General features: G+C 42.4%; 1 protein-coding gene across 6 annotated transcripts in view; it reads left to right on the top strand.

Annotated features, from left to right (window-relative positions):
- rad17 (RAD17 checkpoint clamp loader component) overlaps positions 1-18,482 on the top strand; it is a 72,512-nt gene that overhangs the window by 28,731 nt on the left and 25,299 nt on the right. For 4 of the 6 annotated variants that reach the window (XM_061816104.1, XM_061816105.1, XM_061816107.1 and 1 more), the window contains exons 7-11: positions 4,579-4,631; positions 4,784-4,945; positions 11,804-11,873; positions 11,945-12,056; positions 12,154-12,342. In XM_061816104.1, the coding sequence (XP_061672088.1) occupies positions 4,579-4,631; positions 4,784-4,945; positions 11,804-11,873; positions 11,945-12,056; positions 12,154-12,342 (586 nt within the window). The remainder of the gene's footprint in view (positions 1-4,578; positions 4,632-4,783; positions 4,946-11,803; positions 11,874-11,944; positions 12,057-12,153; positions 12,343-18,482) is intronic. The other 2 variants (XM_061816106.1, XM_061816108.1) reach the window with 2 other exon arrangements.

The raw sequence follows: 18,482 nt of genomic DNA, 5'->3' as shown, positions 1-18,482 counted from the left end.
CCCGTTTCCTCACTTCTTTACCACACTCACTATTGCTCTGTATTTGTTGACCCCCAACTATTTGAAATTGTCCACCCTCGCTATCTCTTCTCCCTGGAGCTTCACTCTTCCTCCTCCGCGCCTCTCCTTCACGCACATATTTTCTGTTTTACTTCGACTAATCTTCATTCCTCCCCTTTCCAGCGTGTACCTCATCTTTCTAATTGTTCCCCCATCTGCTCCCCGGTTTCACTGCAGATCACTGCAAACATCATGGTCCAGGGGGATTCCACACTGACCTCATTTGTCAGCCCGTCCATTACTTGCGCAGTCTCATGATTCAGAACACCCATAAGCTTTAAACCTGCAGGACAGTCCTTGACAACTCAAAAACAGCAAAACATTTCTAAAAAAGTAATCACACAAAAAGTATCAGTAGAACAGAAGGGCAATGCAATCACGGCGCATGTCAACATCATGACAATCAGGAAGCGGTGGAAGTTTAGTATCATTTTCAGGGGGAGCGATAGCAACAATAAAATCATCTTGAGTGTCTCGGGGTGGGGGTCTAATGAGGACATAATTATCACGGCCATCAGCTGGGGCACCATTCGTCTTCTCAATCAGATGGGTTTAAAGAGAACGAATACAAGGAATGCAACAGCATCCACAGAGGGTGAAAATAGAGGTGAAGGCAGCCAGAGAGATGAAGATGGATGAAATGACACCGTTCCATTTACCCTACACATTCATCCAGTTATCCCACATCGACGTGTCAACATCAGAGTGTTCCTTTATTTTCTTAGCAAGGGTTCTAAGTCCATCTACGGCCTTAGTGAGGCGTCTGCCAGGTTGTGTGTTATTCGGCAAACACTTCCTTTCTCGGCCAACAGTGCATCTAATGCGATTCTATTTTGGAAAGTCATAATAAATGTAGCCTTAAGTTGCTCATGTACAGCTTCAAGTCCTTCAAGGGTGGAATTGCCCAAACCTTGCACATTATAATGTATGTAATTGATACAGTCGACATTTTCGTCGCCTGTCAAAACCCTAAACCACTCATCAACAGGGCTTTATTTATAATACAACTCTTCTCTGTGATAAATATTTTCCGGATGGTTCTGCTAACAGCTGGCACTGATATGGCTTTGGGTATGGGGTATTTCTGAGCGATTTCCCCAATAAAAATACCAAGAACAAAAACACCAATAATAAGAATGCCATAGATTCCTGCTCTCCCTCTCTTGGTCCGAAAAGCAATCGCACCATCTGTAGGAATCATGGCTAATAAAACAACAACAAACAATGAAATAAAAGTGCAATTCAGAGTCTGTAGCAGGGCGAAGTATAAAATAATTAAACCACTTCTCTACAGTTGCGAGGTGTGTGGTTGTGAAATGTGCACCTTTGTCCGAGCAAATGAGAGCAGGGAAACCGTACGTTGGAATCCAGTGGTTCACCAAAGTTTTCATTACTGACATGGCGCCTTCGCGAGCGCAGCGGTAGGCTTCAGGCCATCCGGAAAAGGTGTCAACAAAAACAAGAAGGTAGCGCTTACCTTGAACAGGAGTGATCATGTCTGTGAAATCCATGACCAGTTCCGCACCGGGCCAGGTGGGTGGGTCAAATGAACCTGACAACGGTCTAAGTGTGGGGTGAACATTGTGTAGCTGGCAAATATTACAGTCACAACAGTGGGCATGACACAAGTCAGACATTTTAGGATGCCACCACATGCGAAGTTTGGTTAGCATGGCTTTGGGGCCAATATGAGCCATAGAGTGAGTTTAAATATCTTTTTTTTCAGGAGAGGCATTGTGCTGTATTTTAACCAATTCACTACGAGACAGAGGTTCGGGCAGGTCAGGAGAGGATTTGTCAAATAATTGGACAAGCATCTGTGGGACATAGCCCGCAGTCCTATAATATTAATGGAAGACTTTGTCGAAACTAATCAGAATGGGAGCACACATTAAAAGTTAGTAGATGAGGGTTCAGTATTTCTTTTAATGACAGAGTTATCCACAGATTTCACCAAGAAACATCTCTAAATTGGAAAAGTAATGAAATTCCTCTCTCGCTCAGACATTCCAATGAGCAGGGTTGGAAAACTGACAGCCAATCAGCGTTTGCCATGCCTGCATGCTTCCTGTTCTCACCCCCCATGCTTGTGGATACGTTTCACCGAACGGAGAACGTCCACTATCTGGCATTTTGTGGACGATTTTTGTGAAAAAAATTACAAAAAAAACAAAACAAAAGTAGCATGACGTACAATGTTGAAGCCTGGGCGCTTCAGCCAAAATACACACAACCGCCAGATGACTTGTTGGAGAGGGGGCGTGGCACTAACTACGAACAATAACAGTCCTATTATATGGACCGCGGAGATTTGATGCTTTTCAGAGGGGTTGGTTTTGATATAGACATTATACAGCAAGCGTGGCCATACTTTTTTTTTCCCCCCCAAATTGTACTTTTCAAGCAGTCAGCTACTCCTGAACGACGACCGGCAGGGGGTTGCACGCGTGGATCACCGTAAATAGTAACCAGGAAGTATTGAGTGCTCAGATCCAACAAAGCGAGTGTAACAAGTCGATGGTCTGTGCTATTACTACTCCCGCCATTGAGCAAACGAAACAAAAATAACAATGTTCAACTGTTTGAGCCAAAATACACACATGCGGAAGTCGACGTGTTGGGAGGGGCGTGGTGCTGATGACGAACAATAACAGTCCCATTATATGGACCGCGGAGATTTGATGCTTTTCTGAAGAGTTGGTTTAGATGCAGAGAATATATAGCAGGTGGCCAAACTTTGCTTTTTTTAATACCATGTTGTACTTTTCAAGCAGCAAAGCTTCTCGCGATCCACCGGCGGCAGAGGGTTTTGCATGTGCGCATCGCAGTAAATACTAACCGGGAAGTGTTGTGTGCTCACACGTATATATCCATCCATCCATTGTCTTAGCTGCACAATAGTCGCGGGAATGCTGGAGCCTATCCCAGCTGTCAATGGGCAGGAGTCACGTTTACAGACACGGGGAGAACATGCAAACTCCACACACGGAAGTCTGGGATTGAACAGCTGCGCCACCATGCCGCCTCATAAAATATGTTGTTGCTAATACAGTATTAGCACGAGAGGCTATAACTAAGCAGCTAATAGTCAGTAATGTTTAGATGTTTTCAAATTTCCCCTGCTGGTGAACGAGCCTCAACTGTGACAGATACAGCTTTATCCTGTCAGGTTGACTCCATGGGACGTTAAAAAAGGAGAAATTTGGGTGCGTTTTCTCAGTTTTGCTGCACAAGACATCGGCATCTTGGCTTAGCAAGAACGAATGGTCTGTAATGCTAAGCACTGGCGACGTCAGTGGCGGAGTCAAGGATGTTTCTTCCGCGTTTAGCTGTGAAAGCTGGCACACATGCAGATTTTGCTTAGATTTCAAAAATATTCTTTATTTTCAGTGTTTTTTTTCAATTATTGTCCAAAATATATGTAATAATAATAGTTCCTCACATTGGAGGGTTTATTGTGCATATGAATTTTGGGGGGAGTCTTCCTTTAAGAACACTAAATGAACACCGCTAGTGACGGGATTGCTGAAAACCTGAATGTCTGATATTGAGTCTGTTATCAACTGGGCCAGTGAATTGGTCTCGTTATCTGAAGTCCAATGATTTATACTTCATATAGCCACTGGTTTTTACCCCAAATTGATACTAAATTGAAAACTAACAGTGAGAGAGCCGGGGTCTGGCAGCCTGTTTGGTTGGACAAGGTGGTGACAAAGGACTACAATAGGGGTGCAAAAACCGTTTTTATTCTTTTTCAGGCCATAAAAAGGCCATCCCCATGCTTCGTCAATTTTTCTTTTCTTTTTTTTTTTGCTGAGGTTGTTCGACTGGTCGGATCTGGTTAATCTTCATTCTCCTAGACTCCCAGCTGCGGTCACTTGCCCGGGCTCCCTCATACCGCTGTCTCCTCTGACCAACCGGTCAAGCCGAAAGGTCGCACCTCACCCCGAAGTGATGTGGACATATTGAAGACCAGACTGCTGAAGCATCCTTGCACAAGCTCCAAATCAAGTCAAAATACTTCGGTCTGATCCTGTTACTGGTACTTAGTGCAATACTTCTATGAAGTTATTTATGAATGAGGGAGGCCAATATAAGTGAAGTCTCCACCAACCAATATGAGTCGGTTTCGCGCCATCTCTCTTCCCTTTCCCTATCACCTCCTTGAAAATGCCTTTGTGATGCCCACCAGTTCAGTGTTAGAGGTAAGATGGCTTCCTGGGGTTGAAGGTTGCATCGAAAAGAGGGGTGTGCGGGGGGAGTCTAATTGCATCGACAATTTATCTACACGCCAAAAACTACAGTAAAGAAATAGATAGTATAGTAGAGAATGACAACTGCACTAGCCTTTTGACTGTGCCTAAATTGCACCAGGCACTTAACCGCTACTGTATACCATAATCACATGGGAAATATCCATCCATTCTCTGAACATCTTATCCTCACTGTCTTACCTACATGTCTTGTCTTTTTCAGATTTGTTGTGCCCAAATTATTTATAAATGCATTTTTCCTCAGGATTTCCCAAACCAGTTTTACCGAAAGCCAAGTGAACTGCATGATATTCTGAGGTAAGTTGCCATTGCTTTTCTTTCATTGAGAAAACAACAACAAACCAATAACAGCTTTGAGCGCAACAGGGTCATTTAAAACAATGATCTGTGCGTTTAGACCGAAGATATGTTTCCAATTTCCAATACAGAGCTTTGATAAATATTTTCAGGTTCCGGTTGCGATTATGTTCTACTGTTTCTTCAAGGAAATTTGTGAAGGCAAGTCGATGCCCCTTGGTGTTCATTGTGTCCAATGCCCCAAGTGGAGACAGAAGTTCAAGATTCCTTTTTCCCAGAGAAATTCTGGAGGAGCTGGACATCACGACCATAAGGTTGCATGAAATACACTTACTTTACCGACTCCTCCTTGCTTGTCCCGTTAGAGGTCGCCACAGCGTGTCATCTTTTTCTGTCTAAGCCTATCACTTGCATATTCCACTCAAACGCCCATTGCCCTCATGTCTTCTCTCACAACATCCATCAACATTCTCTTTGGTGTTCCTCTCACTCATTTGCCTTGCAGCTCCATCAGCACCTTTTTACCAATGTACTCACTCTCTCACCTCTTGACATGTCCAACCCATTGAAGTCTGCTCTCTTGAACCTTGTCTCCAAATCATCCAACTTTGGCTGTTCCTCTAATGAGCTAATTTCTAACCCTATCCAATTTGCTCACTCTTAAAGAGAATCTCAACATCTTCCATTTCTGCCACCTTCAGTTCTGCTTCCTGTTGTCTCTTCAGTGCCACCGTCCCTAATCTGTACATCATAGCCGGCCTCACCACCGTTTTATAAACTTTGCCCTTCATCCCAGCAGAGACCCTTTTGTCACATAACACACTAGACACCTTCTGCCAACTGTTACAACCTGATTGGACCAGTTTCTTCACATCCTTCCAAGTACTCTCATGCCTGTCTCTCTGATCACCTTGGCTATAGTAGTCTAGTCTTCCTGGAGCTCTTCCTGTCCATCAAGAGCCTGTCTCACCTCTTTCCAAAAGGCCGCACAGCATTTTTCCCTTCTCTGAGTCCACCACATGGTTCTCTGCTCTACCTTTGTCTTCTTAATCTTCCTCCCACCACAGAGTCACCCTACACACCACCACCTTACGCTGTCGAGCTCCACTCTCCCCTCCCACTACTTTACAGTCAGTAATCTCCTTTAGATTACATCGTCTGCACAAAATATAATCCACCTGTGTGGTTCTACCTTCGCTCTTGTAGGTCACTATATGTTCCTGCCTCTTCTGGAATAAAGTGTTCACTAGTGCCATTTCCATTCTTTTTGAAAAGTCCACAATCATCTGTCCCTCACACTTCATTCCTGAATGCCCTACTAACCCATCACTTCTTTATTGCCCGTTTCCTTCACCAACATGTCGATTATCAGAATCAGCTTTATTGGCCAAGTGTGTAAAAACACTCAAAGAATTTTTCTACAGCAGTCAGTGCGGCCTTGGTACGACATACAGAACAATAACAACAAAGAACAAGAGACATTTCTGTCGTGCAATAGGTAAAATCTTGCATTTCGAACAGGTAAGAGATAAGTGTCTCGACATCCCACATTGTGTAAAGCTTGTACAGAGTCCCTTTACCCGTTCGCTGTTCTCGTTATAGACAGTGCAATGACAATTGTTCAAAGGGAGCACTTTAAAGTGACGAATTGTGCGAGAGTCCACAAACTATATTACTAATACTAATACTGATTGGACTAGCAGGATGTGAGTGAGTGTCCTGACATGGCAAAAGGCAGAAAAATAGTAATTTCGCTGATCAACAATTTAATGATTTAATTACCAGAGGGAAAAAACTGTTTGAATACCTGCTAGTTTTGACCTGCCCTTTTCCGACGGAAGGAATTGGAAGAGCTGGTGGCCAGAATGTGACCCGAAAGGATCCTGCCTGCTTTGGACCTAGTTCGCATTGCAAGTAAGTCCTTAATAGTGGGTAGAGTGGTGCACCTACGTCACCGAAATCACATGACTGGCCATTATACTGGTCAAACAAAGTATTGTTCAATGCTAAGTCTGTTAGAGACAACACGAAACTACGTCTTATAGCACGACCCCCAAAGTTTTGTCCGATACCATTAAAATTTAGAAGATGATAATAAACGAAGGTACGTGGACAAATGAGAGACACCAGACAACGCCAGGTTGTGTTGACCACACCAAAGCTCCAGTCTTGCCACTTCTAGAATATGCACCAATCATAACGCTCTCTCTGTTTGGAATGCTCAGAACTTCACCTCATTCCTTCCAGAATTTCTCTTTCAACTCTATGCTACATCCTACCTGTGGGACGTAAAACACAAATTTCAGCCTCATCCTCGATCTTACACTCTTTTCACCTCCAAGACATTCGTAGCCAGCTCTTCCTTTAAAATAACCTCCATTCCATGGTAAAATAATTCAAACCATGGTCCTAAACTTGAAGCCTTATTACCTATCCACTTGCTTTCTTGGATGCACAAAATATCAGCCTTTCTCCTAATCATCATGTCAACCAACTCCTGAGTTTTTCCTGTCATAGTCCAAACTTTCAAAGTCCCAGCACTCAGTTGTAGGCTCTGTGAATTCCTCTTCTTCTTCTGCCCACGAATCCGCTTTCCTCCTCTTCCTCAACGCTCATATTTGTTTGGCAAAGTTTTAAGCCTGATGGCCTTCCTGACACAACCCTCTGCATTTTTCCGGTTTTAGGATTAGCCTACAGATTGAACTGGCTTGTGCCCCCATAGGGCAACATGTTACCTGACAACATGTGAATTAATTGATGGCATACCTGTGGATGTATTTAAGGCTACACCTCAAACATTCTGCATCCTTGTTTGAAATCATGGGAAAATCAAAAGAAACTGGCCACGAAGTCAGAGAGAGAATCGTGGAGCTCCATTTGTGGCTCATCCTTGGGTGCAATTTCTAGATACTTTAAGGAGCCATGTTCATCTGTTCAAACAATTATACGTAAGTTTAAACATCATGGGAATGTCCAGCCATCACACCGCTCTGGAAGGAGACGGGCTCTGTGTCCCATAGATGAAGGTGTATTTGTTCTAAAGGTGCGAGTCAACCCCAGAACAAAAGTAAAGACCTTGTGAAGAGTTTGGATGAAGCTGGTAAGAAAGTGTAACTATCCACAGGGAAATTGAGTCTTGCACAGACATGAACTGAAAGGCTACTCACCGAGAATAAAGCAAAAAGACACCAAGACAAAGATCGTAACTTCTAGAGATGTCCTGTGGTCTGACGAAACTAAAGTGGAGGTGTTTGGCCAGAATGACCAACGTTACAGCTGGAGGAAAAAGGGGGAAGCTTGTATTCCTGAAAACATTATACCAACTATGAAACATGTAGGTGGCAGCATCTGGTGTGCGGCTTCTTTGTTGCAGCAGGAACTGGAGCTTTTCAGAAAATAGACAGCATCCTGTTGAAAGAATATTATCTGGAGATATTAAGGCAACATCTCGAGAAATCAGCCAGGAAGCTAAAACTTGGGCACAAATGGGTCTTCCAAATGAACAATGACCCGAAGCACACTGCCAAAATGGTTAAAAATTGGCTTCACAAAGCCCTGATCTGAATCACATCGAAAATGTGTGGGTTGATCTGAAAAGGCATGTGCAAGCAAGGCATCTGACAGACCTGACTCAGTTAAACCTGTTCTGTCTGGAAGAATGGGCCAGGATTCCAGCAAAGTACTGTCAGAAGCTTGTGGAAGGTTACCCAAAACGTTTGACCGAAGTCATGCAAATCAAAGGAATTGCTATTGATACTAAGGAAATGTTTGAATAATTTTGACCTCGAGGAAAATAATGTAAAATACTCCAAGAAATTGTCTCTCATTATTGTGCCAATTAACAAAATTAAATAGTTTTGGTGATCCTGACCGTTCTGAAACGAAGATGTTTCGTTTGATTTGACTTCAGAGAGAGACAAAATATTATGTTGCACAGTGGATGTAAATTTCTGGTTTTAATTGTATATATCAAAGAGTACATTTTGAACTGAAGTGATATACACGCACACACACACACACACACACACACAAATACTTTGCAAATGTTTATTTACATACCTTGTTTCCAGTGACTGTAACTCTGCTGTAAAATTTCTCAAACATAAAGGAAAAGTCATTATTTTTCTTCGTCTTCCTGTTCATTGAAATCACTAGTTTTCTTCTGTATCGGAGTTGAAGAACCTCAGAATATCTCCGTCACACATCATTTTCGTTACTCTGTCGATTTCGGTATTTTCATTTCAAGGCACAGTTAACCACTGAAGTTGTGGTGTGCTGTTTCACACTGCGACACACATTTAAAGTCCATTGGCAGACTTAAGAGAAGGATGATCTTCGCATGCGACCAATTTTTGTAAAATATTTCTCACCGTCTCATCTCTTCTGTGCATCAGCCCAATTCCTCAAGGATGAACAGATCGATGGCTTTCAACTCAAATGCCACATCATAGACTTTTCTTCTTGCTTTCTCCATGATGATAGTGTGAAAGATAAAAGATACCTTCTATTCATGTGTGTCCTGCTGTATTTTATTTCCAGTGCGCTAAAAACTAGCACCATCTTCTCCATCAGCTTTTTAAATCCACACCACCTTCCACTCCACCATCTAACATCCATGAAAGAGACGTTAGACCGATCTTCAAACAGCCAAAGATCAACAAAGTGCTGGGCCCAGACCTTTTGTCCCCATCCTGCCTCAAATTTTATGCAGATCAACCTTCTCCTGTCTTTACAAAGATCTTCAACAGCTCTCTACAACTGTGTGAATTACCAACCTGCTTCAAACTTCTTCTTTTCCTTTCGCCTTCTCCCATTAGGGTTCGTAACAGCGTGTCATCTTTTTCCATCTAAGCCTATCTGTGCATCCTTATCTCTAACAGCAACTGTCCTCATGTCCTCCCTCACAACATCCATCAACCTTTTCTTTGGTCTTCCTTTTGGTCTTTTGCCTGGCAGCTCCATCCTCAGCGCCCTTCTACCAATATACTCAGTCTCTCGTCTCTGAACATGTCCAAACCATCTAAGTCTGCTCTCTCTAACCTTGTCTCCAAAACATCCAACTTCGGCTGTCCCTCTAATGAGCTCATTTGTAATCCTATCCAACTTGTTCACTCCAAGCAAGAACCTCAGCATCTTCATTTCTGCTACCTCCAGTTCTGCTTCCTGTTGTTTCTTTAGTGCCATTGTCTCTAATCCATACATCATGGCCGGCCTCACCACTGTTTTATAAACTTTGCCCTTCATCCTAGCGGTGACTCTTCTGTCACATAGAACACCAGACACCTTGCACCAACTGTTCCACCCCGCTTTGACTCGTTTCTTCACTTCTTTACCAAACTCACACCAACCTGCTTCAAACGCTCAACCATTATACTGGACCCCAAAAAAGCAGGCGTCTCAGCTCTTAATGACTACAGGCCTGTTGCCTGGACATCTGTGAATATGAAGTCCTTTATACGCTTAGTGCTGGGCCGCCTCAAGAGCGTCACAGGTCCCCAGCTGGACCCACTGAAGTTTGCGGATGATGCCATTAACATGGGTCTGCACTTCACCCTTAAACAGCTTGATAGCGAGGATACCTATGCGAAGATCCTGTTCGTGGAATTCAGCTCTGCGTTTAACACGTCCATCCCTGATCTCCTCTCTTCCAAACTTCTCCAGCTCAGCGTCTCACCTGCCATCTCCTGGTGGTTCTAAAACTTCCTGATGGACAGGATACCGCAGGGGAGACTGGGGGACACCATGTCATCTACACACACTATCAGCACTGGGGCACCCCAAGGTTGTGTTCTCTCTCCTCTCCTCTTGTCGCGCTACATGAACGACTGCACCTCGTGGCATCCGACTGTCAAATTCCTGAAGTTCCCAGATGACACCATCATCATCGGCCTCATCAAAGACAGCAACAAGTCTGCGTATCAACAAGAATTGGCGAGACTGGAGCTTGGTGTGGTCAACACAACCTGGCGTTGAACACACTAAAGACTGTAGAGATGATTGTGGACTTCAGGAGGCATCCTTCACTACAGCTGCCCCTGACGCTGTCCAACTGTCTTGTCAACCGTCGAGACCTTCAAGTTCTTGGGAATTACAGTCTCAGAGGACCTCAAATGGGAGACGAACATCAACTCCATCCTCAAAAAAGCCCATCAAAAGATGTACTTCTTGCGGCATCTGAGGTATCACGGCCTGCCACAAGAGCTGGAGAGACAGTTCTACACAGCGGTCATCCAATCAGTACTGTGTACATCCATCACAGTCTGGTTTGGGGATGACATAAAAAAGGACCAACTCCGACTGCAACTGTTAGTCAAAGCCGCTGAACGAATTGTCAGCACCACCCTATCCAACGTTGAAGACTTGCACGCCACTTGAACCAAGGCGGGCAGGATCCTTTTGGACCCTCCACATCTTGGCTAGCTACTAGCAGATATTCAAACATTTTTTTCCCTCTTGCAATAAAGTCATTCAATTCTTGATCAGCAAACCTACTAGTTTCTGCTTCGCACCATTGTTGGGACACACCCTCGCATCCTACTGCTCCAATCATGATTAGTATTTGTAATATATACTGTTTACTATCACACAATTCGTCACTTTAAACTGTTCCCTTTGCACAATTGTCATTGCACTCTTTTACAATGGTGAACCGCAAATGGGTAAGGGCACTCTGTATAAGCTTAACAATATGTGGGACGTTGATCCATTTAACTGCTCTAGATGCTAGAAGAATTTGCATCTTGCACAACTGTGACTCTTATAAGGAATAATTCCCATTAATTGAATGTCTCTTGTTCTTCGTTCTTGGTAGTTTGTTCGTTCTTCTCAGTACTCAACATGAATGTCGTAACAGGACGGCGCCGCCGGAGACAAGTTCCTAGTGTGATACATACTGGCCATTAAATCTGATTTTGATCTTGATATTTTCCATTGCTATTGCTCCTCAAAGTCATTCTTTTTTTTGAGGTAAACTCTTCTTATACATCCCATCCATTTTCCAAGCCGCATATCCTCTTCAGTGTTGCAGGAATGCTCAACGTTATACTCGCTAAGTTGTGGCAAAAGGCAGACTCCACTATGAACTGGTCGCCAGTCAGTTGCAAGGCAGATATTGACACCATCACTCAATTGTAAATCAAATTTGATTAACATTTACTTTCTTTTTCATTCAGTTTTAATCCCGTGGCTCCAACTACTACGATGAAAGTTCTGAATCGTATTCTAACCCTTGAGAATGGAAAGGTGACAAACTGCAGTAGCTGGTTGGAATCTGTTTTGAATCTACTTTTTGACAACTCTTTGACTCTGCACAGAGCAATGGAAGAATAACTGTCCCAGATCAGACAGTGTTGGAGATGGTGTGTTCAGGATGTTATGGCGACATTCGCAATGCAATTAACAGCCTGCACTTTGCTTCAGTTCCAGGTCTGGAGTAAATACATTTTGGCAAATACTGTAATCAGTCATGCTCATGTATCTTCTGTACCAATTCACTGCAGGCAACCGTTCTCTTTTTTTCCAGAATATTCACAGGAAAAGGATATGACACAGGGGAACAATCCTTTGGCATCACAGGGTAAGATAGTTTCCAGATCAACATTAAGGAAGAAATTCAAATCGACAAAGAGACAGGAGGAAGATCAAACCTTTGGAAAGAAGGATACTTGTCTGTTTCTATTCAGAGCACTGGGAAAGATACTACATTTTAAAAGTGAGTTATTTAATACTATTTTATACTGTTAGTATTTTGCCTTCATCTTTCTGGACATAATTATGTGCAACACAAACAACATCTATGAATCTGTGTTGCTGTCATTCTCGTCTCGACACTACTAATTGTGATAATAAATAAGGACAATTGTTACGAAGCTGTAACCATTTCAGAAATGATAAGAAAAACATGCCCAGGGACTTGAAACAACTTTGATGGGCTATCATCCATCAGGCTCTGAAATCCTAGAAATAGGTTGATTGAAAGTACAAAGTACAAGGTTCACATAGAACTTGCACAATCTTACTGTGAATTCTATGCGTTACTGGTGGGTGCCATCTCCAAAAGATTCACTGGAACTTTCAATTTTGGAACAATGGGTTTGAGTCCAAATCAAGCAGAATAAGGGTTTGTGTTGAACAATGGAATGTGCAATAAAATAGTCTGGTTGTACTGTATAATTTTTGAAGTAAATCCAGTTTGTCAACCTTTGAAAATACATTCTTGATAACCATCCCATGAAGGAACTACTGTCCACATCCCTCTCCGAGCTGTCACCTTATCGTGGTGGAGGGGTTTGCATGTCCTGATGATCATAAGAGTTATGGCTAACTGGTCCTACATTGGGAACTCAACAAAGTACGGCTCACACAACCCCCTATGATGAATAATATAAATGGAACTAAATTTCTTTCTCGGACATAGTTAACCGGAGTACACCTTTGGAGCTAGGGGTATGTCTCAAACAAGAGTGCCTAGTGGCCTGGCCTGCACCAAAAGCCCCAGCCAGGCACAGCCCAAAGAGGCAACGTGGGTCTCCCTTCCTATGAACTCAACACTTGTGGAAGAAAACAAGCGGGTCACTACATATTATCCTGGGTTGCATCCAAAGACCAGGACCTTGCCGGGTGACCACGGAACTGGCTTTAGGGACATAGAATATCTCTCTGGCAGAAAGGACCCCAAGCTATGGTATCAGATTGAGAAGTTCGGTCTATGAAAATCTGGCTCCCCTCACACACGGCTTGGGGTCGGATACCAGTCCTCTTAAGAGGTGTTGAACTCTTTTCCACTATAGAGTTGGCCACATCCCAAGCAGATGTGGACAAACGTATTGCTCCCTGACTTGGTACCTTTGTTGGAATTTACCCCAGTGGGGAGCCTCTCTCTGCCTTCAGGTGGGGGACCAGACTGTTTTTTGTACCCATGAGAGAGAGAGAATACACTTTTTCAAAATTTGCCAGGTGGTGATTTACTAAACATGATTATACATATTAATAACCCTACTTCCTTAGAACACAATAAATACTTCACCTTTTAAAAAAAAATACTGAAAAAAGTTCTTCATAAATGAGCCTTATCAATATGTCTGAATTAATGATAGTTACTGATCCTATGGTTTAGGCACCCAAGCTGTAATCCTTTATATTTGCGTGCTTTTTCTACTATCCAGGCTATCAACAACCACAAGAAATGCTATAAACTCTCAAAACTCTCATAGTCTATACAAATTTTAAAATATTTATCCATACTCTACGCTAACTGCAGATCTATACTGTACATGAAAAAAATAGATAAGCTCTTATATTGCTGTCAAACATTGCAGCAAAATCAGAAGGCCTTCTGAATAGGTCTCGTGATACAGTCAAACAGCGAGGCTTCAGATGTTTTAATTTGCATCTCCCTCTGTAAACGAAACAATTTCCATCTCCTTCTGTCAATGAAGCAAGCCTCGAAATGCCCCATTACCCAACACGCTTCGAAGATTCGGCATGTCTTGTAACATCACTAAACTTTATCTTCACTCATGAATGACATAGAAGTTCTCAACTCTACCTCTGGCCTTCAATTTAACGTTGAAGTTCAACAATGTCCTAATCCATGCTAATGTAAACATGTCCTGCCTTTTCCCTGACAGCTTTTCTACCAAATGTACTGTAATTGTGTTTGACAACACCAACAAATTGACCATGATTTGGACCTCTTTGCTTTACATGATCAAAAGTATTTAACGAAAACACAAAATAGTCATCTGAAAAACAGATTCAGCGGATAAATATTTTTCTGACCAAATATTTTTCCAAAGGCGCTGTTGATGAAAATGTCACCAGATGTTGGGAGCAACCCCAGATAATTAATCCATACAATAAAAGTATAATAAAGCAGATCAGAATTTAAGTTGTGTAATAATTTGAAACAAGACAAGGAAAAAGTATTGAACACGCCAAAGGGTTTTTTAATACCTTTTACAAAAGGCTTTGTAATGTCATGTTAAAGGAGCCTCATGTATGGGGAAGCAGCTCTCATGCATTGCTCTGTTTGTGATTTTGGCCCATTTCTCCACACAAGCAGTCTTAAAATCTTGAAGATTCCATGGGCTTCTCTGATGGATCTTCAGTGTCAGTTCAGCAATTTGGCAATATATCCATCCGTTCATTTTCTTCTGCTTACCAAAGGTTGGGTCATAGAAGCACGCAGGTCGATTATGTTTTGTGCAGACGATGTAATCTGAATGAGGTTACTGACTGTAAGGTAGGGGAAGCTCGACAGCATGGTGTGTAGGATGACTCTGGTGGGTGGGTAGGAAGATTAAGAAGACAAAGGTAGAGCATAGAACCATGTGGTAGAGAAAGGAAGAATGTTGTGCGGCCTTTCGGAAAGAGGTGAGACAGCCTCTCGATGGATAGGAGAAGCTCCCGGAAGACTGTGCTACAGCCAAGGTGATCAGAGAGACAGGCAGGAGAGCACTTGGTATGTCATCTGGTAGGAAAGGGGAGAAGGCGACTTGGTGGTGGAACCCCAAAATACAGGAAGCCATTCAAGGAACGAGATTATCAAAGAAGAAGTGGGAAACTGAGAGGACTGAGGAGAGGCGAAAGGAGCCACTTCCTCCAGCTCTTGCAAAGGGATTTGGAGGCGTTCCAAAGCAAGCAGAGAAACAGCGTCTCCAGTGTGTCCTGGGGTATCCCGGGGTCTCCTTCCAGTGGGACATGCCCAGAACACCTCACCAGGGTGGCGTCCAGGATGCATCCTAAACAGAGTCCCAAACCACCTCATTTGGCTCCTCTCAATGCGCAGGAGCACCGGCTCTACTCTGAGGGTCATCCCGGATTACCGAGCTTCTCCCCTTATCCTCCTAACGGAGACAACCTGCGGAAGAAACTCATTTTGGCATCTTATACCCAGGATCATGTTCTTTTGGTCATGACCCACAGCCCATGACCATCCGTGACAGTAGGAACATAGATCGAGTGGTAAATTAAGAACTTTGCCTTTTGGCTGAGTTTCTTCTTCACCACAATGGTGATACGAAGTCCGCATTACTGCAGACGATGCACCGATCCACCTGAACAGAATTGGTGACATCGGGCCACCTAGTGAAGTCCACCCCTCACCGGAAACGATTGTGACTTCCAGCAATGCAAAGCAAACTCTGACACCTGTCTGTCAGGGACTGAACAGTCCATATGAAAGGGTTTGATACCCCATTCTCCTAAAGCACCCCTCCCAGGACTCAACAAGGGACATGGTCAAAAACCATCTTAAAGCCCATAAAACACATGGAGACTAGTTCGCCGAACTAGCACCCTCTAGGAGGCCGCCATCACTGGAGAACTGGTCCACCACAGTAGTCCCTCGTTTTTCGTGGTTAGTTGAAAACAACCCACAAAAAATGAAAAACAGCTAAGTAAGGGGGATGTATGTTTATGTGGGTACCAGAACCTTTAAAATATGTAAAGAGTGCAGTAGTCACTCTACTTCGCAGTACACTTATTACAGATTCAGTGTAATGCAGGTTTTTTTTCACCCACCAAACCCCGCCAAAAAAAATCCAGGTTATCTTACGGTACGTACTACATCACTTTAAAAACCCACCCTCCCCCCAAAAAAGCCAGATAGACTTTTTTTAGCTGATTGGCTGCATCATCGAACATCCCATCATCAACTTGTGTCTCCCTCTTTCCTATGCACTATTTTCTTCATGGTTGACTGCGTGCATAACCTTTCTAGTTCACAATGCATCCATAGTGCTGTGGTTAATATTAAAGCTGCCACCGAAGAAAGATACAAAATAAGAGGATTGCTTGAAAAGAGAGTTGCTTTCACTATGCTTTCGATATGTAACAATTTGAAATTTTTGTACAGATTATCACAAGAAACATGGAAGTTGGATGATTTGCCTTCGCTGGCCACATAAAATCATGTAGCGGGCCAGATCTGGGCCCCAAGACTTGAGTTTGACACCTGACAACTAGACACTTGTACTGTTATAATTTGTGTCTCAAGTATGCAATATAAAAATGCTGCACTATTGAGTTCTGGTACCCACATGGCAGTTCCATCAGAAGTCTCCAAGTGATGAATGGTAACTATACCAGTAATATAGTTATAATACAGTTAATACAGTTCAGTGTTTTATAATTTGTTTATATTATAAATTTATAATACGGTATACATTACAGTTCTAAGGTTTTAAAGATTTAACTAAATATCTCTTGTTTTGTTTAAAATATGTAAAGTACAAATACTGTTTGCATATTTTAAACATTCTGGTACATAAACATACATCCCCCACTGCTTTGCGGTTTTACACTTTTGGCGGGTTGTTCCGGTACCAATTAACCACAAAAAACAGGGGATTACTGTATTTGTACTTTGTATATTTGAGACAAAAAGAGGTAATTAGTTACATCTTTAATTCCAAAACCTTATAAGTACAATATATACAGTATTATACATTTATAATAAAAATATAAAAGATAAAAGGTACTATATTATATTACTGTATAGCTACCATTTGTCACTCGGAGACTCTTTTACTGGATACCATACCATGATGGGTTCCATCTGTGCTTTCACGTTGCATGTTATTTTACTTTTTTTGTAATGGCCTTGCACTGTCCTTTTTTTTTACCGCGATCACCCATGTATCGGGACAGCCCCTGCGTGGCAGAGTGATACTTAGGGTGGTAGATTATGCTCTACAGTCCCTTAGCCAATCGCGATGCACCACATGATACGGGGTTTCTCGTAGTGAATCAGGATGAAGAACACATTGCACATTCATACACTGTAAAATAAAAAAGCCTGCTATGCTGTAAAAAATCCCGCACACACAAAATCTGTGTAATAGCGAGGCCGTGTAAAGTGAACCATGTTGTAGCAAGCGAAGACTGTATAAGCTTTTATTATTATTTTTTTTTAATGCTTTTGTGTATTAAATGTGCTACAGTATAAACATTTGCTATGCTTCTAAGCTTTTGCATATAGTTCATTTTGCAGTAGCTGCTGCAACACAGAGTGAACTTGATTGTGACTCTCCTCATCAGGGGAATACTACCAATCATCATGATAATGGAAGCTGTCTAAAATTTATGAATTATAGGTGAACTTTAATCTGTCCTCCATGTATCTCGAGTTTGTTTCAAACAAACCATCCATCCATTTTCAACATCGCTTAACCTGGATAGGGTCACCGGGTGCTGTAGCCTACCCGAGCTGACTTGGGCAAAAAGAGGACTACAGCCTGAAATGGTCGCCAGTCAGTCGCAGGGCACATATAGACACGTACAAACATTTTGCACTCACATTCACACAGGCACTGAGTGAGAACTGACCCCACGCTGCTCGCACAAAAGTCAGGCGACTGTACACACAACACCAGTGGTCCCCAAACTTTTTCCTGTGAGGGCCACATAACTTTTTGCTTCTCTGATGGGGGTCGGGGTCAGTTTGTAACACAAAAAGTATGACTGCAGGAGTACCTAAACGTAAAAATGTATTGTTTTCCAGAAACTCAAAAATCAAATAACCTTTTCTGGATTCTTCACAGAACAAAAGTTAGGAAATACATAATACCACTATTAATGAAATAAATAATAACTAAATAACCCTTTGTGGGTTCTACACAGAAAAAAGCAAGGAAATAAATTACACTATTTATGAAATAAATAATAATCAAATAACCCTCTGGGTTTTTACTGTAAAAAGGAACAAACTTTCTGTTGTGCCGTGCACAATTTTAACAAGTACAACTTTAGCTTATTTGTTAGAGCACTATCTTTTACTCAAATGACTCATATGACCGGACTCTCCAAGTTACTGTGTTTCTTCCTTTTAATTCTCTTGTAGGTTCCAGT

This window comes from Syngnathoides biaculeatus, chromosome 4 (genome assembly GCF_019802595.1).
Source record: "Syngnathoides biaculeatus isolate LvHL_M chromosome 4, ASM1980259v1, whole genome shotgun sequence".
Lineage (NCBI taxonomy): Eukaryota > Metazoa > Chordata > Actinopteri > Syngnathiformes > Syngnathidae > Syngnathoides > Syngnathoides biaculeatus.
Note: the sequence above shows the minus strand (reverse complement) of the source record. Positions and strands in the feature narration are given on the sequence as shown.